Here is a 19,997-nt window from a genome sequence, read left to right as displayed (position 1 = left end):
CGAGAAGTTGAAAAAACAGTATGAGCAACTAAAGGTTGAACATGAGCAAGAAGTCCAAAGGCTGCAGGAAATTCTTGAGGAGCTCAGGGCCAAGACAGACTCATCGGTAGAAGTTCCATACATAGATGAGGATGTAGAGGTGAAAGACATGGCAGAACTCATAAAAATATGGAAGGAAGCCCAAGACAAATATGAGGCGGCAATTACCGAGGTTGACCGACTTGAAGAACAGTTTCAACTGGGAATGGGCCCTGAACATGAGCTAGAGAGCATCGAGGCGCAACTTCTCCAAGCACTGGAAGCCAAAGTACAAGAGGAAGAGAAGATGAAAGCATTGGAGAAAATGATGGATGAAATGGAGGAGTACGCTGAATTACGTCCAGGGGAACAGGAGAATGGGGAAACAGCTACTTCAGTAGAAGGATTAAATAGCCTGATAACGAAATCCCTGAAGGAAGGGAAAGGATTGAACGCACAAATGAGGCCAGGAGGGAAGGAAGGGCAGACATCCGAGGAAGAGCAGGATGAATATGATTGCTTGAAGAAGGGTTTTGACCTGTTGAGTGACACCGAATGTTATGAGGATGTGGTCTGCCCAAATTGTGATGGGAACTCCCAAAGTGCTGAAATCCTGAGGAAGCACTTAAGGTCTAAGGAACATAGAGAGTTGGTGGCGCTACAGATGGCAGCCGGGAAAAGAGCTCGGAGAGTTTCAAAAAGGCAGAAAAGAAAAAGAAGAAGCAGAAAATAATAACTGTTTAAAATATTATTACTTCTACTACCTCAGTCCGAACACTACGAAAGGTGCTAAATTTGTAAAAAAAATCCAGGGACATTATCAAGACAGCAGTGGGTTGTATAAGTCCGCACTGCTGGTTCAACAGGACGAAAGTACAAGCTGTTAAAAAAAAAAAAAAGGCTATGGAGGATGCTGTCTGGAACGAATTAATACCAGAGACTGAATTTATGAACTGTTCCCACAGAGACTGAACCTGTAAACTGATTCCACTGAGAGTATGTTTGTAAACTGTTATATGACGTTGACTCCATTGAGAGTATATCTGTAAATTGTTATATGACGTTGACTCCATCGAGAGTATATCTGCAAACTGTTTATATAAAGTTGAAGATTGTATGTTTAACGGGATTCTGTAAGTAATAAGCTAGGAAGGGAGGAGTGTTGTGTATGTAACCGTTTACCTTTAAGGGAACTATAGAATGTAACCATTTGCCTTTAAGAGCACTACTTTAGGGTGGCACTATCTATTGGCTCATGTATACTGTAATACCGATAGTGACCACACCAGTATATAAGGGTTGTGATGCGTTAACTAGGGCAGAATCGCCCGAGCCTCTGAATAGTAAAGACGTGTTTTATTTTGTTAACAGTGGAGTCTGTGATTATTTATAATACAACCCACAGACTTAACAATAAGGAAGGTCTTTGAAAGCTGGGTCAAAGAGGTGGGTTATAAGGAAGGTCTTTGAAAGCTGGGTCAAAGAGGTGGGTTATAAGGAAGGTCTTTGAAAGCTGGGTCAAAGAGGTGGGTTATAAGGAAGGTCTTTGAAAGCTGGGTCAAAGAGGTGGGTTATAAGGAAGGTCTTTGAAAGCTGGGTCAAAGAGGTGGGTTATAAGGAAGGTCTTTGAAAGCTGGGTCAAAGAGGTGGGTTATAAGGAAGGTCTTTGAAAGCTGGGTCAAAGAGGTGGGTTATAAGGAAGGTCTTTGAAAGCTGGGTCAAAGAGGTGGGTTATAAGGAAGGTCTTAAAGGAGGAGAATGAAGTGGAGAGGCGGAGAAGTTTAGGGAGGGAATTGCAGAGGGTGGTGTCCAGGCACCTAAAGCCACGGGATAAAGGGAGGGGGGAATACACAAGTGCTTATTTAAGACCGGATGTCAGACCAGTACTCTGATAGCATGGAGGCAGTGGCTAAGTTGAGGGAGGTGGTGGAGAGGTAGCGCTGGGTGTCATCAGTGTACATGTGGAAGCTGACCCCATGTCTATGGATGATGTCACCATGAGGAAGCATGTAGCTGAGGAAGAGGTGGGGGCCAAGGACAGATTCTTCGGTGAGGTGACAAGGTAGAGGTGGGAAAAGAAGCCACTGGTAGAGATACTCAGGCCATGCCCGGATGGGTAAAAGCGGAAACAAGCAAAGGCAGTCCCACTGAGCTGAACAACGGAGGAGAAGCACTGGAAGAGGATGGCTGTAGGAAAATCGAAAAAAGGCAACGCACCAGGTCAGTCACAAATAATGGTGTTCACCACTTTGGTTAGGGCTGCTTCAGTGCTGTGAGAGGGGTAGATACCTGATTGGAGGGATTCAAACAGGGAGTTGTGAGAGAAATGGGCACAGATCTGGGAGGCAATAACATGTTCAATGACTTAGGACAGGAAAGGGTGGTTGGAGATGGGTGGTAGTTTGCAATGACAGATGGGTTGAGTATTTTTTTTTACTTGAGCAAGAATGAATGACGACAGTTTTGAAAGGAAGAGAGATAGTGCTTGAGGAGAGAACTTACCACGTTTGTTGAAGGTTCCAGCAATGTCTGTCCGGACTTCCTTTACCCGAGGGTGCATTATAGGAGACATCGGCATCAGTGGGAGGTGGGTGGGACCTCCATTACCAGTTTCAAAATTGGAAGGAAAGGTCACCTGAAAGCACAATTAGTTTAAGGACTTCTCTGATAACCAATAATTGTTAAACAAAATATTGCATTCCCACCCTATTTTACAATCGCAACATACATCGAAACTCCATGTGCAAGGAAGCACATTCAATTCAATACAGTGAATAGACAATTGGGGAAAAAATATTTAAAAATCAAAACTTTTGCAATATAATAGTTATATTAAAGACACAAGGGGCAGCATATGAGGAAAGGGCTACGGGTAGAATGTCGGGAAACTCCTGAGGTGACAATGTGGGAAAGGGAAGAGAAGCCATTGCTGGAGATGCACTGGTTGCATTTGGACAGTTCCATGCAAGGGCAGTTCCGTGGAGCTAGATGACAGAGGAGGGTTATTGGAGGAGGATGGCATGATCAGCCATATAAATGCTGCAGTCAGTTCGTGAGGGAAAAGGAGACATAATGGATCAGTCACAGATCCACAGGCTTTAGTATTAGTTTTTTCTTTATTCGTTAATGAGATCTGGGCGTCGCTGGCAAGGCCGGCATTTATTACCCATCCCCAGTTGCCCTCGAGAAGGTGGTGGTGAGCCGCATTCTTGAACCGCTGCAGTCCGTGTGGTGAAGGTACTCCCACAGTACTGTTAGGGAGGGAGTTCCAGGATTTTGACCCAGCGATGAAGAAGGATCGGCGATATACTTCTAAGTCAGGATGGTGTGTGACTTGGAGGGGAACTTGGAGGTGGCGGTGTTCCCATGCGCCTGCTGCCCTTGTCCTTCTAGGTGGAAGAGGTCGCGGGTTTGGGAGGTGCTGCCGAAGAAGCCTTGGCGAGTTGCTGCGGTGCATCTTGTAGATGGTACACACTGCAGCCACGGTACGTCGGTGGTGGAGGGAGTGAATGTTTAAGGTGGTGGATGGGGTGCCAATCAAGCCGGCTGCTTTGTCCTGGATGGTGTCGAGCTTCTTGAGTGTTGTTGGAGCTACACTCATCCAGGCAAGTGGAGAGTATTCCATCACACTCCTGACTTGTGCCTTGTAGATGGTGGAAAGGCTTAGTGCTGGGTGATGGCCAGAAGCCAGTCTGGATGGGTTCGAACAGGGAGTTATGGGAATGATGGTCGTGGAGTTGGGAACAGATGACATCTTTAAGGACCTTAGAGGGGAAAGGGAGGCTTGGAGATGAAGTGGTAGTTGGAGCCAGATTGGTTGAGGATGGAATTTCTGAGGAAGGGGTAATGATGGCGGTTTTCAAGAGACGAGCGATGGTGCCAGAGGACAGCTTACCAGTGACAATATCAGGTAGCACAGAGGTTCGGAAGGGAAATAGGATGAGGAAGGATGGAGGGAGCAGGAAGTGGGTATCATGGACAAGTTGACCTTGAAGAGAATGGGAGCAGAGAGGCTGCAAAAAGATGAGAATGCAAGAACACAAGAAATAGGAGCAGGAGTAGGCAATACGGCCCCTCGAGCCTGCTCCACCATTCAAAAAGATCATGGCTGAGTTTCGACCTCAACTCCACTTTCCCGTCCGATCCCCATATCCCTTGATTCCCTTAGTGCTCAAAAAATGAGGTGGTTATCAAGAATGGCAGATGGGGCAGTTGGGGTTGTTGCTTTGGGAGAACCAGTGACGGTTGCCATGACAGAATGTCGAAGCTGCAGAGGGAAGCTGTGGGCTCTTTCAGCAAGGACTCAAGCATGGATCACAACAGGAGAGATATTAGCCTGAGGAGTAGTGATTGATAGGAAGAGGGATTGAGGGAGATGTGGAACCGGAGAAGAGGAAGGCTTAGCCAGGTGAGAGGAAGAGAAGAGAGGAGAGCAGAAGAACAGAAGAAATAGGAGCAGGAGTAGGCCATATAGTCCATTGAGCCTGCTCCGCTATTCAATAAGATCATGGCTGAACTTCTGCATCAACTTTCCCGCCCGACCCCCATATCCCTTGATAGTGCCCAAAAATCGATCGATCTATGTCTTGAATATACTCAACGGCTGAGCATCCACAGTCCTTTGGGGTAGAGAATTCCAAAGATTCACCGCCCTCTGAGTAAAGAAATTTCTCCTCCTCATCTCAGTCCTAAATTGCCGACCCCTTATCCTGAAACGATGACCCCTAGATCTAGACTCTCCAGCCAGGGGAAACAGCCTCTCAGCATCTACTCTGTCAAGCTCTTGAAGAGTGTTATGCATTTCAATGAGATCACCTTTCATTCTTCTAAACTCCAGAGAATATCGGCCCGTTTTACTCAATCTCTCCTCATAGGACAGCCCTCTTATCCCAGGCATCAATCTAGTGAACCTTCGTTGCACCCCCCTCTAAGGCAAGTATATCCTTCCTTAGGTAAGGAGACCAAAATTGTACACAGTATGCTAGGTGACTGGCCTATAGTTTCCTGGTTTATCCCTCTCCCCTTTCTTGAAAAGTGGCATAGCATTAGCAACCCTCCAGTCCTCCGGCATTACTCCTGAATTATATAAACACGAGGGAACAAGGCAAAACAGGTGGGGAACTTAGAGAGACAATGGAGACGAAAGAAAGAAATAATTTCAACAATAGAGGGCCAGGAAGCAATGGTGGAATTAAGTCTGGCTGTACACAAGTGAAAGGGAGATTGAAAGTCACCAGCCAGCTGAAACAAGTGGCCCAGTTCTGAGCCGATAAAGGAGGGGGAGAGCTGGGAGCCAACGGATGAACAGAGTACCGACCAAAGTACAGACGGAAGTTGATTAAGAAAGTTAAGTGGAATCATGGAACCAAAAGAAGAGGAGGGTCGATCGGGGTAATGGTGTTTGATCCAAGGGTTATGGGGAGATGTGTAATGAATATAAGGAAACAGTAAAGAAGCGGAGAATGAGTAAACATTGAGTCAGCTAAGCTTTCAGAAGAAATGTGATCGGGGTAGCGAAGCAATATGATGAAAAATGACCAGGCTACGTCATGCAAGAAAGGGACCTTTTCTTACTTTTTAGTTCTCATGATAATGGAAACATTTTACACGGTGGAGTGGCCACATTAATAAGCCAGGAGTATGGACATGTAAAACTGGCTGATCACTTGGTCAAACAGCCTGTACTCCAGAAATTTAACACAGAACTTTAGTCCTGTGTCACAATGTGATAGTTATAACCCGACAAATATACAATACGTTACTCAAAAGAAATGTATAATATATTTGCACTCACCTCTTCACACGTTGGAACCTTATCGTCTGCTCCAAGCAAAGCCTTCCAAAGAGTCGAGTCGTGGCTCCAAGCTCGACTCTCTAAAATCTGCTCTTCAATATTGTTGAGGTGTTTCACCATATCACGGGAAAGACCCTCCTCTGCTCTAATCAACACTTCTATCACCTAAAGGAGGGGTTATTACCAATGATGTTAGTGTCACTGACATCAACTCCAATCATATTAAATATTAATCTTCATTCCAGGTAACCGCCTAAATTAAGTTGTCCCATCATGGTGGAATGGATAGAACATTCTATTCAGTCAAACTGAACGAACTGCTTCATTAGACATTGTTGGTTTAAATTTGATTGCACAATGAATCACCTACACATATAATCTTCTTCTTAGGCCGTCCCTCGGATGACTTGCTTTCACACTAAAAATGAGTTCGCAGGTGACTGATGAGTCCAATGCGGGACCTACAGTCTCTGTCACAGGTGGGGCAGACGGTGGTTGAAGGGGCGGGTGGGTGGGGTGCTTGGGTTGACGTGCGCTCCTTCCGCTGTTTGCGCTTGGCTTCCGCTTGCTCCCAGCGAAGAGACTCGAGGTGTTCGGCGCCTTCCCGGATGCTTCTCCTCCACTTTGTGTGGTCTTGGGGCCAGGGATTACCAGGTGTCGGTGGGGATGTTGCACTTTTTCAAGGAGGCTTTGAGGGTGTCCTTGAAGCGTTTCCTCTGCCCACCTGGGACTCTCTTGCTGTGTCGGAGCTCCGAGTAGAGCGCTTATTTTGGGAGTCTCGTATCGGGCATGCGGACAGTGTGACCCGGCCATCGGAGCTGATTGAGCATGGTCAAAGCTTCGATGCTGGGGATGTTGGCCTGAGCGAGAACACGGACGTTGGTGCGCCTATCCTGCCAATGGATTTGCAGGATCTTGCGGAGGCAGCGTTGGTGGCACCTCTTCAGTGCTTTGAGGTGCCTGCTGTACATGGTCCATGTCTCTGAGGCATACAGCAGGGTGGGTATCACTACTGCTCTGTAGACCATGAGCTTGGTGCTGGGTTTGAGGTCCTGGTCTTCAAACACTCTCTTCTTCAGGCGACCGAAGGCTGCACTGGTACACTGAAGGCGGTGTTGGACTTCGTCATCGACGTCTGCCCTTGTTGACAGTAGGCACCCGAGGTATGGAAAGTGGTCCACGTTGTCCAAGGCCTTGTCGTGGATTTTGATAATCGGTGGGCAGTACTGTGTGGCGGGGGCAGGTTGGTAGAGGACCTTTGTCTTACGGATGTTTAGTGTAAGGCCCATACTCTCATATACTTCGGTGAAGGTGTTGACGATGGTTTGGAGTTCGACCTCCGAGTATGCGCAGATGCAAGACGCCAACAAATATAATGGGCTTTTTATGGCAATTCTTTTTAAGAACATACGAAATAGGAGCAGGAGTAGGTCAAACAGACCCTTGAGCCTACTCCGACATTCAATAAGTTCACGGCTGATCTTCTACCTCAACTCCACTTTCCTGCCCTATCCCCATTTCCCTTGATTCCCCATGAGTCCAAAAATCTATCGATCTCAGTCTTGAATGTAGTCAATAACTGAGCATCCACAGCCCTCTGGGGTAGAGAATTTTGAGGTTAAGGTGAGAGGAGCACTTTCCCACATTTGATTCCCAGTGTCAATATTAAGCATGGGCCAGTTGCAGAGCAAAACTTCTTCCACTATGTTTCAAACCAAAGACCCGATTTTAACTCCAGACGGGCAGGTTGTGAGGTCAGGTGAGGTCCTGCTCCATAACAGAATGTTTTTCTCTCCTGGGCTGGACTGGGCGGGATAGCACAGCAGCTTCCCCGCTCAGGCCAGTGTTAAAATTGCCGTTGGGTCATGATGACCTAATCGGGACCCGACATGCATAAGTAGAGGACCTCGCCGGCTTTGGCTGCGTTTCCTTGTCCAGGCGAGCAGGTTAAAATCGCGGATTGGGGACCCTGGCGGCTCCAGGGCAGGAAAGTAACTCGGTATTTTAAATGCTTTCCTGCACGGGTAGGATTAAAATCATACCCACCCCCCCTTCCCCCCGCAACCATGGGGGAAAATTGAGTCGCGCCCCCTTTGGGGCGCTAACTTCGCCAGGGCACTACTTTTAGTGCCCCCGCGGCCGAAATTCAGTGGTAGAGCCCCAAGAAGGAAGTTGGGTGCTACTGGAAGCGCCCCGCCTCCCTCTTGGGGCGCTGCGAGTGTATATCGCGGCGCTATGTGCCGCAGCGTAATGCTCTGCGACACGTTGCGCCGCGGTACTGCAGGCCTTCCTCCCCTTCTTAAAGGGCAGGAGCCTAGTGCAGCGTGACCTGGGGCCCAGCTGGGCCACCAGGGATCGGAGTGCCGGCAAAAGAGCCCGGCACCCCGCTGGGGGGGGTGGGGGTGGAGAGAGAGTCAGGAGGCCGGGGATGGCAGGTGCTGGCAGGCGGCCAGCAACAAAAATGGCCGCCCGGCACCTCCCCTTTGATTTGCGCCGCCCTGGCCGCAGGTAGGCCCCAATGACCCCGTTGGACATAGCTAACAGTTACCGCCGCCGCTAACCTGCCGCTGAATTTCGTGGGTGGCGCCGCACCCAGGTGCTAACGGGAGGCGCAAAGCAACTGGATTTTTAGGCCCACATCTTTAAGTCTGGCTTTAGTAGAGCAGCCCTCCTGCACCAGTCGTTTTTATTTCTTATGGTCACCCTGGGAGGTTCAGTTAGGAGTAAAGCAGTACCATTGAAATAAATAGGCAATTAACATGACAGTAATTAGGCTAACAGGAAATGTGTGCATGCAAAAGACTTTTAATACATTATATACAGAATATAAATAGATAGATTTACTTTTGCTGCTGCTGACATTTTGATGTTGTGAGCAACGTTCCCACAAAGCTGTGCGGCCGTGCAGCTGTCTGGAGGTCCCTTGCAGGCCACTTACCAGCTTTTAAATGGAAGGAACCCTGCATGCGCGGCAATTTGAATAGGCCGCGCAGCCTGTTCAAGGGACCACGCACAGAAAAAAAATTAGAGGGAACATTGGTTGTGAGGCAGGCACTGACATACCAGCTCACAGAATACAGGTTTGCTTTGGCTGGTGTATTTGGGACACTGAATTATTTCAGGTCGATTCTGCCTTACCCTGAATGGAATACCATTACTCTATCAAATATAAGAGGTCAGTAGATGGCTTGCAAAGACACAAGACATTCTTGCTAGTAGTTATGCAACTTCATCACGAATGTGGTAGCAAGTTGGACTCTGAGGCTTCCACAGCGCTCAAATTCATCCATCACAATATCACCTCTTGGTTCACTGGTGGTCCATGAGGGAAATAATAAACAGCCCAGGTGTGTGTGTGGCGGGGGGGGATTGGAATTAAAAATTAAACAGTGAAATAAAGCCAAATTACCAAACTATGGTCCAGTTACAGAGTGACACAGGACTAGGAGCATGCCCCTCGACCAACTTTGTCATGGTAACAGTGACATTTGAAAGGGGACAGGGTAAGATTAGGACTGATGTCCAAAAGTAGTTCTTCATACAAATACGGATCAACATATAGAATGGACCCTGGTAAAGTAGTGGAGGTAAAAGCCCTGGAGCTTTTAAGAGCTGAAATTGCCTAAATGAGCTTCCACATCAATATCTATCTTGGGATCATAAATTCTTGACTTACCTTGTAGAAGTAAAAGGGGCTAAGAGCCAGGATGTCGATAATCCACGGGAAGGTGCGCTGGGAACTATAGGAGGAGAGGACTATCTCCAGGCAGCAGGCCATCAGGGACCGATGGAAAATATCTTGTTCCAGTAACACCTAGAGAATTAAAATGCACTTGAACTAGAACATAACATAAGAACATAAGAAATAGGAGCAGGAGTAGGCCAATCGGCCCCTCGAGCCTGCTCCACCATTCAATAAGATCATGGCTGATCTGATCCTAACCGCCAATCCACTATCACAGAACCATCTCCTGAATCTAACAGAATTAGACACACGAAATAGGAGCAGGATCAGGCTACACGGCCCCTGGGCCCGCTCCGCTACCCACAGGGCCATGACCGATCCGAACCTAGACTCATGTCCAAATTCCTGCCCGCTCCCTGTAACCCTTAATTCCCTTTACTTCCAGGAAACTGTCTATTTCTGTTTTAAATTTATGTAATGATGTAGCTTCTACAGCTTTTTGGGGCAGCATATTCCATGGACCTACCACCCTCTGAGTGAAGTAGTTCCTCCTCATCTCAGTTTTGAAAGAGCAGCCCCTTATTCTAAGACTATGCCCCCTAGTTCTAGTTTCACCCATCATCGGGAACATCTTCCCCGCATCCACCCGATCCAACCCCTTCACAATCTTATATGTTTCAATAAGATCGCCTCTCATTCTTCTGAACTCCAATGAGTAGAGTCTCAATCTACTCAACCTCTCCTCATATGTCCATCCCCTCATCCCCGGGATTAACCGAGTGAACCTTCTTTGTACTGACTCGAGAGCAAGTATGTTCTTTCTTAAGTATGGACACCAAAACTGTACGCAGTATTCCAGGTGCGGTCTCACCAATACCTTGTACAACTGAAGCAATACCTCCCTATTTTTATATTCTATCCCCCTAGCAATGAAAGCCAACATTCCATTGGCCTTCTTAATCACTTGCTGCACCTGCATACTAACCTTTTGAGTTTCGTGCACCAGGACCCCCAGGTCCCTTTGTACTTCAGTACTTTCCAGTTTCTTGCCATTAAGATAATAACTTGCTCTATGATTTTTCCTGCCAAAGTGCATAACCTCACACTTTCCAGTATTGTATTCCATCTGCCAAATGTCTATGTCCCCTTACAGGTTTTTTATGTCCTCCTCACTCACTACTTTCCCTCCCATCTTAGTATCATCTGCAAGCTTTGATATGTTACACTCGGTCCCCTCCTCCAAATCGTTAAAATAGATTGTAAAGAGTTGGGGACCCAGCACTGACCCCTGCAACAGTCTACACAATGTACTGAGATACAGAATAGCGACAAGTCTACGACATGCAAAACTGCGCCGGCTACTCACAGTCATGTCTTTCCCAGGGTTTCGACGACATTCCTGCACCATCACTGTCTCCAGGATTTTGCAATATAAGATTTCAGCGAGCCGTAGTCGTTTGATGGCAAAATCTGTTTCAAACAATCCCAACACAAAAGGGGATTTCCATAAATTCATTCAGTTTTAGTGAAGATATAGCCACAACATTTTCATTGTGGCCTATCAGAACATTACAGGAGCAACATTTATAAAGGAAACATTTATTAAATCATTAGCTAAACAATAATGAGTAAAATATTTATATGTGAGGAGCTATCCATACAGATTACAATTATTCAGTAGGAGGGTAGAAGGTACTTTAAGAAAACGACTTGCATTATATGGCACCATTTCACATTCAAACACCTCAAAGCACTTCATACAATTAAATTATTCTGGAATGGTGACTGCTGATTCACTGTGTCCCTTCGAGAGCGCGGGGGGCAGTTTCTGGCTGGGGCGGATATCACATCACACAAGAGGTCGGTATCGAATAATCTAAGTTATGTGGTCTCCTGGACTAGTTTCGATCAACAAGTGAGATCGAAATTTTCTAGATCCCCCCTCCCCCCCCCACATCGGCCATGGGTTTTTAATCTGGTTTTCCACCTCTCCCATGGCATCTGGGGATAAGCAGCCTCTTGACGTGATACATAAGGCATCACAACTGTATGGGACAGGTTAGATGGACCAGCCGTCTTCTCCTGTCCAATGTTTTCATATGGTTGAATGCAGCTACATGCCATAAACTGCAATGGGATGAGTGCCGAGTTAATTTGTGCTTCTGAATCTGGGTGGAATTTTGTCCAAGTCAACAAGGGAACTCCCTGCTCTGTGATTCTTTTGTAAATTTAATTTTGTTAGTATTTAAGCTTATTAAGATGAGGGGTGTTATGTTAGTCCTGGGGATTAGAACGATTTCCATTTCTGGGACCCAGCATCTGTATTAAGCACTAACCCAGATTGGGTATAGCACAAACAGCAAAATACTGAAGATGCTGGAAATCTGAAATGAAAACAGAAAATGCTGGGAACATCTTTCTTCAGTATATACTTGCAGTGATGACAGGAGACAGCAACATTTGTACGGAAGAGGCTTCTTCATAAAAATGACGACTATGGATGTCCCTTAAGTGAGGGGTCTCAATAGAAAGTGGCACAGCACCAGCTTTTTAAAATTACTTGAATTCATCTTCCCTCAATTTTTTGCCCCTCATGTCCTGAAGCCAGTGATTCAAACTGAGCTTCGGTTTTACACACACCTGCAGCCCTCGAGTACATTAACGAAGTGCCTGACAACAGGGCAGGAAATTCGCAGGTTGGTGAGCAGAAAACCCAGGCCAATGAATCCTAGCAATTTTACAAATCAGGAAGATATATTTTATGCAGATGTTAACTCTCTGGAATTGCATATGGTTAATAGGATTAGAGCAGGTGCTGGTAGTCCTTATAACATGATACAGTATAAATAGAATTTAAATGATCTTTTAAAAAAAATGTTTTTTGGTCACCAAAGTTTACATGTCTAGGTTAAGGGAAAGTTTGTTTAGGGTCACACAGCACTCAATTCATCTATATATACACCCACGAGGCTAAAAAGTATATAGTATTGATGCAGGCGCTGGACATTGCTGCCACTTTAGTGAATATTACTGTGGCAGACAACATTTACTAGATAATGGAAATATTGTTAGGGTACAGGTGTATGCTCAAGGTCTTTTTCAGGTCTAATTCCTGACATTAATCCTGCTGGCGTTTCAGGGGCAGGGGCGGTGACTGTGTATGTGTGTGGTAAACCACTGTTAACCTGTACATGCCTGTGTGGTAAACCACTGTTAACCCTGTACAAGTCCAGGCATGTCTCAGCCCCTGGCTCCACCCCTAAGCCCGGGTATAAAGGTGACTCACCACCCTTCCCCCGGGAGCTCTTAGGATGGATTCACTAGCAGAGGCATGCTCTAGTTCTTAGTCAATAAAAGCCTACTTCATATAAGTCCATTTCGTAGTCTTTGGTATTGTTGATAGCGCATCAATGTGTACCTCCCACTAGCTGGTTTCCAAGCAGCATTGACAGTGGTTTGGAAGCTCACCCATAGATAGTGTGTAGCACAATGATACCCAATCATGGCAAAGGGGAGGGAGTGTATTCCACCTTCAGTCAAAGAGGAATATAAAAGCTACCAGCCTCGCTGAGTTTCTCACCTATATGAGAACCAGCCTGATTTTCCGTAGATTGGGTGTAGTGCTGGCAGAAGGTCTCGCCCATCTCTTTCACTCGAGCCGTTACAGTTTCAGTCGGATTCCGCGAGCAGGAGCTGAAATAAGTGAACAAAGCTTTACAATCGCATAAATGTGAATTACAGGAGAATTTGCAATTAAACCAAGAAATGTTACGTTGTACCAGATACGTGTTTATTCACATTTTACTATACATCGTAAAATCCAACCGCTTTTTCACAAGAAAGTCAGACATTGCACTGGTTTTGTTCACAAGCTCCACCCCATATTTAGTGGCTGTAAAAATATACATGGGATGGCGTGGTGGGTTAGCCAATGGGTTTTCAACTCTGGAAGCCTCTTCTGTCTGTATGGGTAGTACAAAAAATAAGTTTGGGCAGTGTCAATCCAGTTACTAGTGGCCATGGGCCCAATGCACAAAACGGACCCCAATTTGGCATTAACTTGTAATCTCACGCAGAGAAGCCACAAGATGGCTGGAGTAAGTAATCAAAAAATGTCTCACTGGTGCAATGGATGGTCCGAACCTCATCTGAGGCTGTAGCACATTGTTGAAGCAGAATAGGAGTTTTACACTGGATTTAACTGGTTATGTACCTGACCTCACAGCACTTGATGCTAACTCCAAGGCCTAGGCTTTTGCTCCCCTCCCCAATTCGGGTGCACCTCTGGCAGGGTGGGACTTCTGCCTGAGCCAGACATGCCTCACTGATCCCGATTGTGTTTCCAACCCCTGGATCACTTACATATGGTAGACGGGTTCCTTGGCCCCTGATAGAGAGTTGTGGCAGTATGGGGGTGGAAAGTTGCTGCGGCAGGTCCCTGGGCCTGTACACCATCCCATTTATGAAAAGAAACATTTTCTAAAAGTTTTGCTCCGATCTCTGAACACTGGGTGCAGCCCCCGGATGCAGAATTCCCGGAGTAAATGGTGGGACAGCGGGGACACAGCAAAGGACGTCCACAAGTTGCTTCCCATCTCCAGATCTGCCAAGAGATTCAGTGTGGAGAGAAGGTGTGGAGCCACAAAACCTAGACACAAGTGCCTAAATGGGGAACTGTTCCATTCCCAGCAGTACCCTCTCTCACCTTAAAAACATTTGCAAAAAGAAAGAACTCTTTTTATAAGCTTAAATAGTCTGTAACTGTGTGGCACTGGCACAAATAAAACAATAATCAATTTTGATGATGCCCAGGGTGAATCCTGTAGGTCTGAAAAAGTTCTGCTCTTCTCTCCGACGAGATTTCCGTTTGTCTCTTTTCCCTTGTTCACCTTCATTGCTTTCCGTTTTCAACTTAGACCCAATCTGCCCGTTCAGGTGAATGTTAAAGATCGCATGGCACTATTCAAAGAATAGCAGGGAGTTCTCCCAGTGACATCACAAACATTCCTCTCTCAACCAAAAACAGACTGCTGTTTGTGGAACATGGCTTCAGCAGAATAGCTGTGGTATTTGCCCACATAACTACAGTCATTGCACTTCAAAGGCAGCTCATTGTGTGAAGTGCATTGAGATTTTCTGATGTGATAATGCACCATATAAATGCAAGTATTTCTTCGTCACTGTTTTTAATCATTACTGTAGTAATCACATTGTTTTAAATATCCCCACCCAATGAATAAACCAGGCCCAGTGAGGTACAAAGTGCACTGTAGAAACAGCAATAACCAAATCTCATCCATGTGGTTGAATCTCAATGCCGCAGGGGAACTAGGGATGGGCAATAGATGCTGCCTGCCCACATCCTAAGAACAAATCATTTAAAAAAAATGTTCTCCTGTCTCCCATTTTTCTCCCCAGACCATATACCAGGTGCAGCCACAAGCAGACAATCTGCTTCCTTTGCCTCTGCCAATACTGCTCTGAAACTGGCTGTTAGGGGCAGCTTGGTGATGACTCTCCTCAGGGTTCTTTCCTCTCCATCTGTCGGGAAGTACTGGACTCTACTTGGCACCTCCCAACAGTCGAGATCAGAAAATCAGGAGAGTGGAGGAAAATAGAATGCATCCCGTCTGTTTGTAGTGTGGTAGCACAATGCACAAAAAACCACTGCTGTTAACATGGTTAAAATTGCTTTGCTTACTTGAAAATCTGCAGCAGATGCTCACTGGGAGTGTTCTTCAGCCCCAATAGCATAGTCTGTAAACGACTGACGCTCTGCGTGGCCGAGGATACTGGTGTTACAGCTGGCTCTTTCTCTTTCAGGTACCGTCTTCCGGTCAATGGCGTTGAAGGTGCTAAAGACTTTGTCTGAGAAAACATTAAGAGCAGAGTTCAGTATTTAATCTCCCTCACCTAAAATACTCAAAAGACATATGCCAGCCTTGTGTCAGCCGTGGCTCAGTTGGTAGCACCCTCGCCTCTGAGTCAGAAGGTTATGGCTTCAAGTCCCACTCCAGGAACTTGAGCACAAAAATCTAAGCTGACACTCCAGTGGAGTGCTGCACTGTCGGAGGTGCCATTTTTTGGATGAGACGTTAGACCGAGGCTCCGTCTGCTCTCTCAGGTGGAGGTAAAAGATCCCACGGCACTATTTCAAAGACGAGCAGGGGAGTTCTCCCCGGTGTCCTGGCCAATATTTATCCCTCAACCAACATCACTAAAACAGATTATCTGGTTATTATCACATTGCTGTTTGTGTGATCTTGCTGTGCGCAAATTGGCTGCTGTGTTTCCTACACTACAACAGTGACTACATTTCAAAAATGCTTCATTGGCTGTAAAGCACTTTGGGACATCCCGTGGTCATGAAAGGCGCTATATAAATGCAAGTTTTTATTTTTTTGTACTGCAAGCAATATCTCAAAGCACCAACCTAAAGGTTAAAGCTAGCACTGAGATTCTGGGACTTGAACCTCAGATGGTCGCAAGCAGTTTAACATCTCATTCGCCAATGCTGCACTCCCCTGGTAATGCACTGAAATGTCAGCCTTTTCAGTGGGACATGAGATTCTGACTCAGAGGCAAAGACAACAAAGTCAAGAAGAGGAGGAAGGGAGCAGTAACAACTGGCTAGGAATAGAAGATAAAATACGAAGAAAGACTGAAGATATCAGCACCTAAAGAACAACTTCTTGTCACGAGTGGTGCAAACAATTGTTGATCACTTAACAACGTCTAATTACTTTTTCAAAGTGCTGTTGCAGGTTGCACTCCACTTGCATTCTTGCCGATAGTTTGTCGACTGGAACGTCTGCTGTAGATTTTCGAGGTGTCCCTATTTCCTCATCGGCATCTTCTCCCAGAAATATCCGCTCGTCAAAATCTCCTACTGTCAGAACGTACTCTTCATATTCCTTGTTTACTGCTTTGCTGCACAAAATAAGCAGTCAAAAATAGTCAATTCATAAGCAGAGAGACGAGGCTCTTTTCTAAGTACAGGAAACTCTCTTTTAACCAGCACCTAAAATCCGGAAATCTCTCTTAACCGGCAAAATTCAGGAGTAGGTTCAGGTAAGTTTCACTGTATATTAGTGGCCGTGTAACCGGGGTTCGTGGATCTGTGGCCGTGTAGCCGGGGTTCCTGCACCTGTGGCCGTGTACGGGGCTCTCGTACCTTAGTAAGTATACCTCTCTGTAATCCGGGCTTTTCGATCAACCGGCACCACGCCGGTCCCGTCAGTGCTGGATAAAAAAAGTTTCCTGTAGCAACTTATCTATAACAAAGAGAGGTGCACAATGGGGAGAAGAATGGTGCTATCCATGTCTCAGATTGGAATTCTAGCCCAGACTAATGGAATACCAATCTCTCTCTTATCTGTAATGATCCTATATAAAATGAGTTTGGGATAGTCTCAACCCAGTTCCTAGTGGACACGAATCTGAAGTCGTCACTAGGGGATATTGTAGCACTGCTGGATCCCATACCACCTAGAGGTTTGTACAAGGGCGTACAGTAATGTAGTGATTATGTTACTGGACTAGTAATCCAAAGGTCTGGACTAATAATCTTGAGAATACGCACTCAAATCCCACAAATGCAGTTTGAGAAATTGAATTTAGTTTAAAAAATCTGGAAATAAAAATCTGGGATCAGTAAAAGTGACCATGAAGCTGTCAGACTGTCGTAAAAGCTAATGTGCACTAATGTCTTTTAGGGAAGGAAACCTTCCGTCCTTAGCCGGTCTGGTCTATAGGTGACTCCAGTCTCACACTGGCTGACCCCTAGTTGCCCTCTGAAGTCAGTTGTATCTATCCCACTACAAAAAGGCAGCTCACCACCACCTTCTCAAGTCAACTAGGGATGGGCAATAAATACCGGCCTTTCTAGCGTCGCCTATATCCTGGGAATTAATTTTTAAAAACGACTGAATCTGCTGAAGCACAAGCATTGCCGCTGGAGATCTACTGACATGTATAAAAGAAATCCTCATTGTCACATACATTTAAAGGAAAAAAGGCTTTTTCGTCTCCCCTCCTCTGGTGCGCCATGGCACACAGTTTGTCACCACACAGTAAGTCAGTGATGTACCCCAACCAATGTCAGTCTACATAAACAGCTGCTGGGAAGCACACAAGAGATCACAGGTTGACATGCTTGTCTCCTTTTCTTTTGTTTTCGCTTTGTCTCACTGTCTCTGGTCAGTAAGTGCCGTGCTCCCTCGGCAGTGCCCTCAAATCCCCAGGTGAGGCAGCAGCTCACCATCAGAAGACCACATTCTACAACTTTACAATCTAGCTGTTTGGAACATTAAACACTTCCCTGCCCTGATTTGAAGCGAGCAACGGTTCCCAGGTGGTTCGAACCGCCTGGCATTTGCCCAACATTTAAAAAATAATTGAACATGGAAATATAGCTTGGATCAGCCAAGGTCTACTTGAGCGCAGACAAAAAATGTGCCACCCAACTTACGGTGAGGAGGCAGGAGGGGAAATGGGGCCTTTGCTGCTGGCTGAACTGACTTTTAAACCTGAAACTTCATTATGGAGCTAGTAACATAATGGTATAAAATACCAGGTGTTCGACACAATGCGTAAACAGAGTTTAAGATGTTCATTCGACATGTTAATGGACTCCAGGCTCATCCAGTTCCTGTTACAACTCAAGCTCACTCATGCCCAATGCAAGAGTCCATTTCTATAGGCAAGCTCTTGCTCCCTATGGACCCAAATGTGACCTTGTGCGGGGAGTGGACTGGGATACTGTGCGCTGTGCAAACAATGAATCCATTTATTGCTATCGGATAGCACGTAGGAATTCTCACTTCACTTCAGAAGACAAATATTAGCCATGCCAGATACTTTCCATAACAGGCTGAGCTGTTAAACAGGTTTATTCATTAATAGCGTTATTTACACTGTTAGGCAGTATAGGTGAGATATTTGAAACAGTTCAATAGAACAACCTGAAGTCAGGTCACAATAAATTAAATAGGCAAACCAGTCAGATGAAATAACAACAGAAAACGCTGGAAAATCTCAGCAGGCCAGGGCAGCATCCATGGAGTGAATGTTTGTCAATAACCTATCCCCAGAGATGGAGGCGGAGAAGTCGAGGAAGGGAAGGGAAGAGTCAGAGATGGACCATGTGAAGGTGAGGGAAGGGTGGAAATTGGAAGCAAAGTGAATGAAATTTTCTAGTTCAGGGCGAGAGCAGGGTCGATTAGGCACTCTACAGCCCTCTGGACTCAACATAGAGTTCAACAATTTCAGATCATATATATATTTTCCCTTTCTTTATTTTTAATCCACACTTTGGTCTGGGCTTTTTTCTTCCCTCCCACACGGCAGCTGTCCTTCACTCTGCCAGGGCCATTCACACTTCATCCAGAGCCATCCTTTGTTCATTGAATGTCTCTCAATGTCTCTTCATCTCTCCTGCTTTCTATCCTATCGCTGACCTTCCCTTTTGTTCTTTCATCCCCGCCCCCATTTCCCAGCCCCTAAACTTGCTTTCCATTTCCTGCGTTTTTCCCAGTTCTGACGAAGGGTCTTCGACCTGAAACGTTGACTGTTTCTCTCTCCACGGATGCTGCCTGGCCTGCTGAGTATTTCCAGCGTTTTCTGTTGTTATTTCAGTCAGATGAAATCTTTGGCATGAAGTTGCTGTATTTGCGAGATAGGTACGAACTAAACTCGCCACAGAAAGTTATGTCTTGTCTATTTCAGTCTAAGTTCCTCTTAAGTTAACCATGCTCCCTATTTTTGTGTCATCTGCAAATTGTGCCACCTATTCCCAAGTCCAGATCATTGTTATATATTGAGAAGAGCAATAGTTCTAACACTGGTCTGGGGACACCACTCTTCACATCTGCTTTCAGTCTGCTACCATGGTCATATATTTATATCAACAAAGTTAATGCTGTGAACTTTAAACTCACTTGTTGTCTGTGAAATTGGTAACATCCAGAAGTCCTATGAGGAGCTCGCTGTTTCCTTTCAGAATCTGAAATCAAAATCTCAATGTTAGAAAGGTCAGAAAACTGATACAAAATTTACTGTAAGGACTTTCTCCCCCGATGGCTGCGCTACTGAAACAGGGTTCACTCCTGGGTCTGTGCTGATCTTAACTCATGGACACAACACTGAAATTGGCCCCAGCATCCCAGGATCGAAGGGGGCCTATGAGAGCAATTAGAGGTTATTTGTTATCCAAAATTCCAGCCCGTATTCCCACCTGCACTAAGATCTACATCCCCAGCAACTGACTTCCCATATCCAAATATAATTATCATCACAATATTACACTGGGCGCATCCTGGTTTTGGAGGGGATATAGAGGGAGAAGCAACTAAATAGATACTGGGGAGGGGCACCTGAGCTATGAGCAGAAACTGGGAATATTTAAACATCAACTTATATATATTTATTATATAGTGCCTTTAACGTAGTAAAACGTCCCAAGGCGCTGCACAGGACCGTTATGAAATTAAATTAAAGTGG

The 19,997-nt window shown here is 45.7% G+C and overlaps 1 protein-coding gene across 3 annotated transcripts in view; it reads right to left on the bottom strand.

Moving 5' to 3' along the window:
* Positions 1 to 19,997, bottom strand: part of rbl1 (retinoblastoma-like 1 (p107)) — an 83,870-nt gene that overhangs the window by 34,126 nt on the left and 29,747 nt on the right. For all 3 annotated transcript variants that reach the window (XM_086005939.1, XM_086005938.1, XM_086005941.1), the window contains exons 7-14: positions 19,436 to 19,500; positions 16,241 to 16,427; positions 15,199 to 15,365; positions 13,078 to 13,190; positions 10,864 to 10,967; positions 9,489 to 9,626; positions 5,813 to 5,977; positions 2,521 to 2,653 (exon numbers count right to left, since the gene is read on the bottom strand). In XM_086005939.1, the coding sequence (XP_085862065.1) occupies positions 2,521 to 2,653; positions 5,813 to 5,977; positions 9,489 to 9,626; positions 10,864 to 10,967; positions 13,078 to 13,190; positions 15,199 to 15,365; positions 16,241 to 16,427; positions 19,436 to 19,500 (1,072 nt within the window). The remainder of the gene's footprint in view (positions 1 to 2,520; positions 2,654 to 5,812; positions 5,978 to 9,488; positions 9,627 to 10,863; positions 10,968 to 13,077; positions 13,191 to 15,198; positions 15,366 to 16,240; positions 16,428 to 19,435; positions 19,501 to 19,997) is intronic.

Source organism: Somniosus microcephalus, chromosome 13, assembly GCF_052327205.1.
Source record: "Somniosus microcephalus isolate GS21.2 chromosome 13, FLI_Smic_1.0, whole genome shotgun sequence".
NCBI classification, from domain to species: Eukaryota; Metazoa; Chordata; class Chondrichthyes; order Squaliformes; family Somniosidae; genus Somniosus; species Somniosus microcephalus.
The sequence above is the reverse complement of the archived record's forward strand: the minus strand, read 5'-3'. Positions and strand labels throughout refer to the sequence as shown.